This window comes from Rhinopithecus bieti, unplaced genomic scaffold, assembly GCF_001698545.2.
Source record: "Rhinopithecus bieti isolate Rb0 unplaced genomic scaffold, ASM169854v2 scaffold_15133, whole genome shotgun sequence".
NCBI classification, from domain to species: Eukaryota; Metazoa; Chordata; class Mammalia; order Primates; family Cercopithecidae; genus Rhinopithecus; species Rhinopithecus bieti.
In genome coordinates, this window is record NW_016808815.1 from 436,231 (window position 1) to 449,088 (window position 12,858).

At 35.9% G+C, this 12,858-nt stretch overlaps 1 protein-coding gene across 1 annotated transcript in view; it reads right to left on the reverse strand.

Annotated features, from left to right (window-relative positions):
• The window catches only part of ANKS1B (ankyrin repeat and sterile alpha motif domain containing 1B), a 626,390-nt gene that overhangs the window by 390,685 nt on the left and 222,847 nt on the right, over nt 1–12,858 (reverse strand). Inside the window, exons 6-8 of the mRNA XM_017887238.1 lie at nt 11,789–11,890; nt 7,816–7,929; nt 1,541–1,707 (exon numbers count right to left, since the gene is read on the reverse strand). Of these exons, the coding sequence (XP_017742727.1) occupies nt 1,541–1,707; nt 7,816–7,929; nt 11,789–11,890 (383 nt within the window). The remainder of the gene's footprint in view (nt 1–1,540; nt 1,708–7,815; nt 7,930–11,788; nt 11,891–12,858) is intronic.

Below are 12,858 nucleotides of genomic sequence, written 5' to 3' on the forward strand. Positions count from 1 at the left end.
TTTTTTTAGTAGAGACGGGGTTTCACCGGGTTAGCCAGGATGGTCTCGATCTCCTGACCTTGTGATCCGCCCGTCTCGGCCTCCCAAAGTGCTGGGATTACAGGCTTGAGCCACCGCGCCCGGCCAGTTCTAACTAACTTTCAAGGAAATATTAAAATGTAACTGATTGGTAATCTAGAGATAGCATACACCTGTTTCAGATATTTTAACAGAGGATTTTGTCCCAACATTAAAGTTACTATTATAAATATTTCATTAATATGAAAATTTCATTTGTAAAACCTACAGGTATTGAAAACCTCAGTACATATACAGCTGTTCATAGTTATTCATAAAGAATTTTTATTGGTGCCAATAATAGGATGTTTTGCAAGAAAAGTGAAGCACAAAAACAAAATGAAACAAAAAAAGCAGGCCTAGGAGGTAGGACTAGCCATGGAACTAGATTAGCAAGGGCTATCCCAGGAAACAGTGTCACAGCTTACTTTAAGTAACTGAATTAAGTAAATGTTCTCGTAATGGACAGTCACTATACTTAGCAAGTTTTTTTTAGTTTTCACAAATAATATGACATACTTAACACAGTTCACTCTATTACTGGCTTTTGAATAAAGTATGACATATCTGTAACAAATTAAGTTCTAAAAGTGACAAAAGATTTCTTATCAGAATAATGTATTTCCTTTAATACCAGCATATACTATAAATCCTTCCTGTACAGGACAAAAAGTAGGTTTACAAATCTTAATATTAAACTGATTTATTCTCTTAGTTTTTCTTGCTATTGTGTTCATATAAAATTCAAATGAGCGAGAATCACCCATGGCCTGACCTCAATCTGTCCTTCTAATCTTATCTCCCTTCTTTCCTCTTTGTAAACTCTTATTCCTAAAAAATAGAAATACTCACTCTTACTCAACTATATCATCTGCTTTTCTGCCTCATATTACCTTTAATATTTTATATGACAATATTTTCAAAGAACACTATCATAAGGGGTTGTCACAGGAACTAACTCATGCTTAAGATTCTGAGCTTATTGAAGAGAAACCTCTTGGGATTTGCATATTATAAAAATATGCAGACTGAACTTTCCATATTTTTCTCCTACTATTACTTAAGGAGGAAGTGAGGAAACCATACGTGTGGCTCTGCTCTGTTAGACTGAGTTCATAGAGAAAATAGGGAAGATAGTCAAAAGGAAGGTTTTTGTCTTTTTTTGGGAACCAACATCATTATGCCCAGTAAAACTAAGGAATACTACAACAACAACAACAACAACAACAACACTACTAAAAATCCATGTGTTTAAGAAAGAGTCTAACAGTAGAGAGATCGTCAAGTGATCTGTCAAAACACTCCTTCCCCTACACACGCACTGAGAGTAAAACCCCAAAGAACGTCAGGAAAAGTGCAATAAGGAAACTGACATCTTACAGTGGTGGAATCTGATAATGCACCACATCCCATGCCTCTTAGGTGTACACACTGAACTGGAAAAGGCAGACACATTGTCTTCATTTCCCCCCGTCTTACTTACTACACTCTGGCTTCCATTTTTCCCAAGTTCTTCCTCTGAAATCTTGCTCAAATTATCTAAGTAGTGGTCCGATATTGTGTGGCACAAGTCTTCAAATGAATAATCCTTTTCTTGACAGAGTTTTATTTCATCCAAGAGTTTTGATAATTCTCCAGTGACGGTTTCACCTATGAGAATAAGTTTTTCAGAAGTTTCAAGAAAGGTTATTGTTAAAACTTACTGTTAAGCAATAAAAATATGACTGCTATGGTGATAGAACTCAAAATACAACAAGATTAAGCAGTCAGACACTATTCTGCTGAAAATGAGGTACTCAACCATAATTAGTACAACAACATTAATGGACAAAAGAGATTATAATTTTGCCTATTTTTATTCTTTTTCAAAATATAATTATTGTAAGGTTATGTATACATAGTACATAAAAGCATCTAGAATTACAATTCCCAAAGCTTCACTTATTATAGGATTTAATTTCCATAATCTTTCATTGGTATTTTACTTCACTAACAGAATTCATTAGCAAATTTGAAATGGTGCTGAAAACCTTCTTCCTAGGTTCAATAAACAGAAATAGTACAAGTTATTTAAACAAATAATAATATAGGTAATCAGTACATTAAGAATTATGGTATATGATATAAAGCAAAAACACAAAAGAAACAGATAAATAGTATAAATAACATACATCATCTGTCAAACATGAAGATTTTGTAGATTACATGAAAATATGCACATTTCTAAACAGTCTCAGAAAGGTACCTTATACCTGTAACTTATTCTGAAAAAAATTTCCAGCAATTACAATCCAGATTTTAATATTTTATTCTGACTTAAAACATTTAAGATCAGCTGACTATAGATGCATGGATTTATTTCTGGACTCTATTCTGTTTTATTGGTGTATATGTCTGTTTTCATGCCTGTACTATACTGTTTTGATTACTGTAGCTCTTCACAAGGGTTCCAAGAATACAAAATGTGGAAAAGATAGTCTCTTCAATAAATAGTGTTGGGAAAGTGGATGTCCACATGCAAAAGAATGAAATAAGACCCTTATCTCATCCCCTATGTAAAAATCAACACAAATGGGATAAAGACTGGAACATTAAGACCTGAAAATATGAAACTCCTAGAAGAAAACATAGGGAAAAAACTTGATAATGATTTGGACAATGATTTCTTGGATATGAACAAAAGCAAAAATGAACACACAGGATTGGATCAAACTAAAAAGCTTCTGCACTGCAAATGAAACAATCAACAGACTAAAAAGATAACTTAAGGAATGGGAGAAAATATTTGCAAACCATAGATCTGGTAAGCGGTTAATACACAAAATACATAAGGAATTCACATAACTCAATAGCAAAAACACAAATAACCTAATTTTAAAATGGGCTAAGGACCCAAATAGACATTTCTTCAAAAAAAGGCACATAAATGACCCAAGGTATACGAAAAGGTGCTCAACATCACTAATTATCAGGGAAATGTAAATCAAAGCCACAATGGGTTATCACCTCACATCCATTAGAGTGGCTATTCTCAAAAAGACAAAAGATAGGAGGTGTTGCTGAGGATGTGGAGAAAGGGAAGCCTGTATGCTGTCAGTGGGAATGTAAAATGGTATAGCCACTATGGAAAACAGTATGGAGATTCCTCAAAAAAATAAAAATAGAATTACCATATGATTCAGTAATCCCACTTTAGGGTGCTTATTCAAAGTAAATGAAACCAGTATCATGAAAAGATATCTGCACCCTTCTGTGTTGAGGGAAGTCAGGGACCCCGAACGGAGGGACCAGCTGGAGCCATGGCAGAGGAACATAAATTGTGAAGATTTCATAGATATTTATCAGTTCCCAAATAATACTCTTATAATTTCTTATACCTGTCTTTATTTTAATCTCTTAATCCTGTTATCTTCATAAGCTGAGAATGTATGTCACCTCAGGACCACCACTGTGTTAACTGTACAAATTGATTGTAAAATATGTGTGCTTTAAACAATACGAAATCAGTGCACCTTGAAAAACAACAGAATAACAGTGATTTTAGGGAACAAGGGAAGACAACCATAAGGTCAGACTGCCTGTGGGGTCGGGCAGAATAGAGCCATATTTTTCTTCTTGCAGAGAGCCTATAAATGGATGTGCAAGTAGGAGAGATATCACTAAATTCTTTTCCTAGCAAGTAATTTTAAATATTAAGACCCTAGGAAAAGAATTGCATTCCTGGGGGGAGGTCTATAAACAGCCACTCTGGGAGTGTCTGTCTTATGCTGTTGAGATAAGGACTGAAATACACCCTGGTCTCCTGCAGTACCCTCAGGCTTATTAGGGTAGGGAAAAAAATCCCATCCTGATAAATTTGAGGTCAGACAAGTTCTCTGCTCTCAAACCCTGTTTTCTGTTGTTTAAGATGTTTATCAAGACAATATGTGCACAGCTGAACATAGACCGTCATCAGTAATTCTAATTTTGCCCTTTGCCTTGTGATCTTTGCTTTTTCCCTTGCCCTGTTTCCTCTGAAGCATGCGATCTTTGCTCTGCCTTCTGCCCTTTGAAGCGTGTGATCTTTGTGACCTACTCCCTGTTCATCTACTCCCTCCCCTTTTGAAATCCCTAATAAAAACTTGCTGGTTTTGTGGTTCAGGTGGACATCATGGACCTACCAATATGTGATGTCACCCCTGGCGGCCCAGCTGTAAAATTCCTCTCTTTGCACTCTTTCTCTTTATTTCTCAGACTGGCCAACACTTAGGGAAAACAGAAAGAACCTACATTGAAATATTGGGGTCAGGTTCCCCCAATACTTCTGTTTATTATGGCATCCTTCAGAACAGCCAAGACATGAAAGCAAACCCACTGTCAGATGAATAAAGAAAATGCAGTGGGTGTGTACATTTATATACATACTACACAAACAATGGACTATTATTCAGCCTTAAAAAAGAAGGAGATCCTGCCATTTGTAACAACATGGATGAACCTAGAGGGCATTATGCTAAGTGAGATGAACCAGGTACAGAAAGACAAATACCACATCTCACATGTGGAATCTAAAAAAGTCAAAGTCATAAAACAGAGAGTAGAATGGTGATTGCCAGGGGCTGGGGAGTGAAGGAAATGAGAAAGTGTTGATCAAAGGGTATTAAGGTTCAGTTACGGGGGATTAATAAATTCTGGAGATTTAAAATACAGCATGGTGACTATAGTTAATAATATTCTATTGTATACCTGAAACTAAGAGAGTTATCTTAAGTGTTCTCTCCACAAAAACAAACAAACAAACACACAAAACTATGTGAGATTATGGCTATGTTAATTAGTTGATTTTGGCAATTATTCCACAAAGTATATATCAAATTGTACACTGTAAATATATACAATTTTCATTTGCCAAGTATACCTCAATAAAGCTGGGGAAAAACACATTTAAGAAAAAAACACATTTAAGAAATATATACTCCAGATAAACTTCATTACAGCAGGGATGGTTTTCTGCTTTGCTCACTACTGTATCTCAGGGCTGAGAAGCCCTAACCAGTACCAGGAGCTCTTATAAATGGATGAAATATAGAGTATAGGATATAACCTATTAGACTTGAAATTTTCACAACTGTACATACAAGTCTAGCATAGTTTCCAGGGCTTTATAATTAGGTACTCACTTTTGGTCTTTTGGGAGGGAGACTCAATAGGAGATGAAATATGTGTTTCTTGTGTTGCATCTTCCTGCACAGGCTCTTCAAGGGCTGAAGATCTTCCCACACCTTCTAAATACTCTGTGTGTATACATTTTTGAGATTACATACTTGAATTCATTTATTTAAAACCAGTACATTTTATGTTTTACTTCTGGTGATCAGTTTTGCATTTATTTTCTCATATCCTAAGTTTTCAAAAGAACTTCAAAAAACCAAACATATCAAAAGAACATCATGATGACCTTAAAGTTTTTAATTAAAAAAAAAGACACCAGATTATTTGGGAGAAACTCTTGAACCCCTTTCTTCTACAAACTAAACTTAAAACATTCTTTCCTTAAAAATAAATTCACCTATTGAAGATACAATAAACTTGTTGTTCTCTTTACTTTCCATCTGAAGGTTTTAAACTGTCTGAAAGATGCTTTGAATAGATTTAAACCCTAAAACAGGAATGTCAAATTCAGATGGACACCACAACCAGCCAGGTAACATAAATGAATGAAATGGAATAAGTTCATTTCAAAATGGTGCTGTAATCTTGTAAGATAACTACAATTTGCATATTAACTTTATTTCCACAAAGAAATAATGTTCATTGCCATTATTCTTTAAGTAATGTCCCATACTCAGCCTATTTTTCATTTTTCCAGTTTTGATATAATATTAGGAATAGCAGCTTAAACTTAAATATTGCTTACTATGGACCCAGCATTGTTCTAAGTATTTTGTATACATTAACTCATCTAATCCTTACAAAACTATGACACAAGCAGGATCTAAGTTTTAAAGATTACAAGTAAAGGGGGAGTATTAACTTGCCCATGTTCATTCAGCTAATAGGTGGCAAAGCCAGATAAATATAAGACAAGAAAACATCTCTCTTTTCTCTTAATCACAAAGAAAACAGCATCTGAATGTAGAAATAAATGTTAACCAATATTCAGCCTCACAGACCATGTTTAACCAGAGAAAAAATGACCAATCTAAAGTTCATCCCTGAAATAAAACTTCTTTTAGAGAAACCAAAACTCCAGAGTTTGAGCTAAAATTCCAGATTTTTATTTTATTTTTTTTTTTTTTGAGATGGAGTCGCTCTGTCACCCAGGCTGGAGTTCAGTGGTGTGACCTCGGCTCACTGCAAGCTCCACCTCCCTGGTTCAAGCCATTCTCCTGNCGGTTGAGGTAAGGACTGAAATACGCCCTGGTCTCCTGCAGTACCCTCAGGCGTATTAGGGTGGGGAAAAAAATCCCATCCTGATAAATTTGAGGTCAGACAAGTTCTCTGCTCTCAAACCCTGTTTTCTGTTGTTTAAGATGTTTATCAAGACAATATGTGCACAGCTGAACATAGACCGTCATCAGTAATTCTAATTTTGCCCTTTGCCTTGTGATCTTTGCTTTTCCCTTGCCCTGTTTCCTCTGAAGCATGCGATCTTTGCTCTGCCTTCTGCCCTTTGAAGCGTGTGATCTTTGTGACCTACTCCCTGTTCATCTACTCCCTCCCCTTTTGAAATCCCTAATAAAACTTGCTGGTTTTGTGGTTCAGGTGGACATCATGGACCTACCAATATGTGATGTCACCCCTGGCGGCCCAGCTGTAAAATTCCTCTCTTTGCACTCTTTCTCTTTATTTCTCAGACTGGCCAACACTTAGGGAAAACAGAAAGAACCTACATTGAAATATTGGGGTCAGGTTCCCCAATACTTCTGTTTATTATGGCATCCTTCAGAACAGCCAAGACATGAAAGCAAACCCACTGTCAGATGAATAAAGAAAATGCAGTGGGTGTGTACATTTATATACATACTACACAAACAATGGACTATTATTCAGCCTTAAAAAAGAAGGAGATCCTGCCATTTGTAACAACATGGATGAACCTAGAGGGCATTATGCTAAGTGAGATGAACCAGGTACAGAAAGACAAATACCACATCTCACATGTGGAATCTAAAAAAGTCAAAGTCATAAAACAGAGAGTAGAATGGTGATTGCCAGGGGCTGGGGAGTGAAGGAAATGAGAAAGTGTTGATCAAAGGGTATTAAGGTTCAGTTACGGGGATTAATAAATTCTGGAGATTTAAAATACAGCATGGTGACTATAGTTAATAATATTCTATTGTATACCTGAAACTAAGAGAGTTATCTTAAGTGTTCTCTCCACAAAACAAACAAACAAACACACAAAACTATGTGAGATTATGGCTATGTTAATTAGTTGATTTTGGCAATTATTCCACAAAGTATATATCAAATTGTACACTGTAAATATATACAATTTTCATTTGCCAAGTATACCTCAATAAAGCTGGGGAAAACACATTTAAGAAAAAAACACATTTAAGAAATATATACTCCAGATAAACTTCATTACAGCAGGGATGGTTTTCTGCTTTGCTCACTACTGTATCTCAGGGCTGAGAAGCCCTAACCAGTACCAGGAGCTCTTATAAATGGATGAAATATAGAGTATAGGATATAACCTATTAGACTTGAAATTTTCACAACTGTACATACAAGTCTAGCATAGTTTCCAGGGCTTTATAATTAGGTACTCACTTTTGGTCTTTTGGGAGGGAGACTCAATAGGAGATGAAATATGTGTTTCTTGTGTTGCATCTTCCTGCACAGGCTCTTCAAGGGCTGAAGATCTTCCCACACCTTCTAAATACTCTGTGTGTATACATTTTGAGATTACATACTTGAATTCATTTATTTAAAACCAGTACATTTTATGTTTTACTTCTGGTGATCAGTTTTGCATTTATTTTCTCATATCCTAAGTTTTCAAAAGAACTTCAAAAAACCAAACATATCAAAAGAACATCATGATGACCTTAAAGTTTTAATTAAAAAAAAAGACACCAGATTATTTGGGAGAAACTCTTGAACCCCTTTCTTCTACAAACTAAACTTAAAACATTCTTTCCTTAAAATAAATTCACCTATTGAAGATACAATAAACTTGTTGTTCTCTTTACTTTCCATCTGAAGGTTTTAAACTGTCTGAAAGATGCTTTGAATAGATTTAAACCCTAAAACAGGAATGTCAAATTCAGATGGACACCACAACCAGCCAGGTAACATAAATGAATGAAATGGAATAAGTTCATTTCAAAATGGTGCTGTAATCTTGTAAGATAACTACAATTTGCATATTAACTTTATTTCCACAAAGAAATAATGTTCATTGCCATTATTCTTTAAGTAATGTCCCATACTCAGCCTATTTTCATTTTCCAGTTTTGATATAATATTAGGAATAGCAGCTTAAACTTAAATATTGCTTACTATGGACCCAGCATTGTTCTAAGTATTTTGTATACATTAACTCATCTAATCCTTACAAAACTATGACACAAGCAGGATCTAAGTTTTAAAGATTACAAGTAAAGGGGAGTATTAACTTGCCCATGTTCATTCAGCTAATAGGTGGCAAAGCCAGATAAATATAAGACAAGAAAACATCTCTCTTTTCTCTTAATCACAAAGAAAACAGCATCTGAATGTAGAAATAAATGTTAACCAATATTCAGCCTCACAGACCATGTTTAACCAGAGAAAAAATGACCAATCTAAAGTTCATCCCTGAAATAAAACTTCTTTTAGAGAAACCAAAACTCCAGAGTTTGAGCTAAAATTCCAGATTTTATTTTATTTTTTTTTTTTTTGAGATGGAGTCGCTCTGTCACCCAGGCTGGAGTTCAGTGGTGTGACCTCGGCTCACTGCAAGCTCCACCTCCCTGGTTCAAGCCATTCTCCTGCCTCAGCTCCCTGAAGTAGCTGAGACTACAGACGCGTGCCACCACACCTGGCTAATTTTTTTTGTATTTTTAGTAGAGACAGGGTTTCACCATGTTGGCCAGGCTGGTCTCGAACTTCTGACCTTGTGATCCGCCCACCTCAGCCTCCCAAAGTGCTGGGATTACAGGCGTGAGCCACTGCGCCCAGCCAAATTCTAGATTTTTAAATGTTAACAGCTAATCCAATTTTTATGGAAACACAATGTGGGCTCAAAATATGTGATATAAACAAAGCATGTGTGCTATGTGCCAAAGTATTCAGCCCACAAGTGGCTAGTTTGTAACCTCTGTATAAAGATTAAATTAACAAATCCCTTTTCATACAGATCATTTGCGTATACTTCTTTATTCAAGAATCTTTTTCTTAAAATCTAATAAAGAAAATTTGTAGTCTCATGCCAAACAAGTATGTCCTCATAACATTCAAATAATTTCTACCAGGGAAATCCAGGAATGCAAAGAACAGAGATGATGTGTTCACATTCTGAAATTTGCCAGTAATTAGAGAACTTCAAAGATGTCCTGTATGCCCTGTCACAAATTAACATACCTAATTAATCTTGACCATTTAGGAGAGCAAAGATAGTTACTCCTATGTAACAACACTTCATCTTAGATAAACCCATGCAGTATGTTTTTAAAAAGTCCATGATTATGTCACACCGCCTTTTCTAGTGGTTGACATTTATTTTGCTTTTCCCAAAAGACATATTACACACATGCTTCAGTTTTTAAAAGTTCAGTGAGAGGCGGCCAGGTGCAGTGGCTCACTCCTGTAATCCTAGCACTTTGGGAGGCCGAGGCGGGTGGACCACGAGATCAGGAGATCGAGGCCATCCTGGTTAACATGGTGAAACCTCGTCTCTACTAAAAATACAAAAAAAAAAAAAAAAACTAGCCAGGCGAGGTGGCGGCCACCTGTAGTCCCAGCTACTTGGGAGGCTGAGGCAGGAGAATGGCGGGAACCTGGGAGGCGGAGCTTGCAGTGAGCCCAGAGGGTGCCACTTCACTCCAGCCTGGGTGACAAAGCAAGACTCCGTCTCAAAAAAAAAAACATCGTTCAGTGAGAGGCTGGGCACCTTGGCTCCTGCCTGTAATCCCAGCACTTTAAAAGGCCAAGGTGGCTGGATCACCTGAGGTCAGGAGTTCAAGACCAGACTGGCCAATGTGGTAAAATCCCCTCTCTACTAAAAATACAAAAAGTAGCCAGACATGGTGGCAAGTGCCTATAATCCCAGCTACTTGGGAGGCTGAGGTAGAAGAATCACTTGAACCCAGGAGGTGGACATTGCAGTGAGCCAAGATCGTACTGCTGCACTCCAGCCTGGGCAACAAGAGCAAAACTCCCTCTCAAAAAAAAAAAAAAAAAACACACACACACACACAAACAAAATTCATTGAGACTCAAAATCCAATATGAAATACAAAGTGCCTAGAGGGAGAAGACTGATAAAAATAGTATGTGCCACTCTTATTTTTTAGCTTTTATTCAATTTAATTTTAATTTTAATTTATATAAAAGGCTATGATTGGATTCTTCTCTGATTCATCTCTGCATGCATTTGACTTGCAATTAACTTCTTTATTGATAAGTAAATTGTAGGGGCCTGAACTTCCCTGAAATGTTTTGGAAATAGAGAAGAGAGGACAATGGCTGCATATAGTGCTTCTATTCTTTTTATTCCTCCTTGGCTTTTGTTTACAACTTGTATCTACATGTTCCCTGCCTGACTTGGTTTTAATTCATTTATCTCCCTGCAGAATAATGCTGTTCTTCAGCTTCCCAAATGACACCTAATAAAACCTATCTACCACCCTCCTCTGTCATACTTGCAGCCAATCCATAACAAGTGTAGGAAATAATCACTGCTGAACAGGGTAGAAGCTAAAGGAGAGAAAAAACATCTGGGGTTTTTAAGTAACATGCTACATGTCAGGCCTAATCACCAAACAGGAAGGGAAAGCATTTAAATCTAATTTTTTATAAAAGTTTTAGTTCAAGTGGTGAAGTATGCAAAATGCAAATAACAAAAATCATACCTAGATAGTTGTCAAACCTTCAATAGAGCTAATGACTGCCACTAACAACAAATGTACTTAAATGACTTTTACCAGAAACTAAGGCTGGTAAGACTGAGTTATTTTACACCATTGGATCAGGAAGGAAATAATCTGTATTCTTTTGGCTAAATACAATTTTTGTTATTATTGATAATCTAACATTTAGATACAAGCTCTGCCACTTAAGAGACATGAATTTGAACAAATCAAATCTCTCAGAGCCTCAGTTTCCCTTATGTGCAAAAATAAAATAATATCTGACTTATCTTCCTTCACAGGGTCATAGAAACCAAAGTAGTAGCAAATCCCTGAAAACACTCAAAGTATTATTCAAATGTGAAACAATACTTAATCATCACTACTTTATAGCTTTATTAACTTCCAGCTCATAACTACATATTTACTACATATATATGAATTTTAAAAATACTTCTAATATCAAATGAGTAAATAAACACTTTAACTTCTTTAAAATACTTACTGAGTAGTTAAAACCAAAATAAAACATTAAAAGATATTATTATTTAGTTTAAAAGTCTACCATAAAAAATAAAACTAGTAAGTTTGTTCAAAAGTAAACACTAACTCAAAATCCAAAAGAAAACTATAACAGTTTTAATCTGATCCTAACTTTAAGGCAAACTCATCCATCATTCAATACTGTTTACCTTGTAAGAGTGTTGCAATCTGGAGAGATTTCTGAGATGGATGTTCTTTCAGAATGTCCAAGACAGTTCTACCTAAGCTATCCTTTATGTTGGCATCAATTCCTGAAAGAAAAAGAAAAACTCACTAGATATATACCACTGAAGTGTCCTCAAAAGATACTATCAGTATCTAACTGCTGTAATTTCAAACATATACAGACCAAGCACTAAAAGTGATTAAAAAGACAATTAAGTTCTACACACACACCCCCCCACACACACACACGCACAAGATTTTAGCAAGAAAGAAGGCAGGGGCCTATTGTTACCAAAGATTAGGAACATTCTTGATCACGAGTTAACTCTCAAAGGGCACCCACCCAATGCTTGAGATTGTTTTTCAGGACCCTATGGTATTTTTTTTTTTTTTTTTTTTTTTTTTTTTTTTTTTTTTTTTTTTTTTTTTTTTTTTTTTTTTTGAGACGGAGTCTTGCTCTGTCGCCCAGGCTGGAGTGCAGTGGCACAATCTCGGCTCACTTCAAGCTCCATCTCCCAAGTTCACGCCATTCTCCTGCCTCAGCCTCTCAAATAGCGGGGACTACAGGTGCCCACCACCACGCCCAACTAATTTTTATTTATTTATTTATTTTTGTATTTTTAGTAGAGACAGGGTTTCACTGTGTTAGCCAGGATGGTCTCGATCTCCTGACCTCGTGATCTGCCCGCCTTGGCCTCCCAAAGTGCTGGGATTACAGGCGTGAGCCACCGAGCCCAGCCAACCCTATGATATCTTTGGGTTATAACTACTTAACTCAATAGCACACTATCACACTGAAAAATGTTATTGATTTAGAATGTGAATTCCTAAAGTATAATGGTCATGTGATTTATATTCTCTGTATAATACGGTAAAAATATTTAGTAGATTATAATCATGTACCATGTAAGTAACATAAGAACAGTCTTAGAACACTTGAATATTCACAGAGTTGAAAAAGGATGATTATTCTGAACTGTTGTCCACATAGAATTTATTCAAATACAAGGTCAAATACTCCATGATATCTATTTTTTTTTTTTTTTTTTTTTTT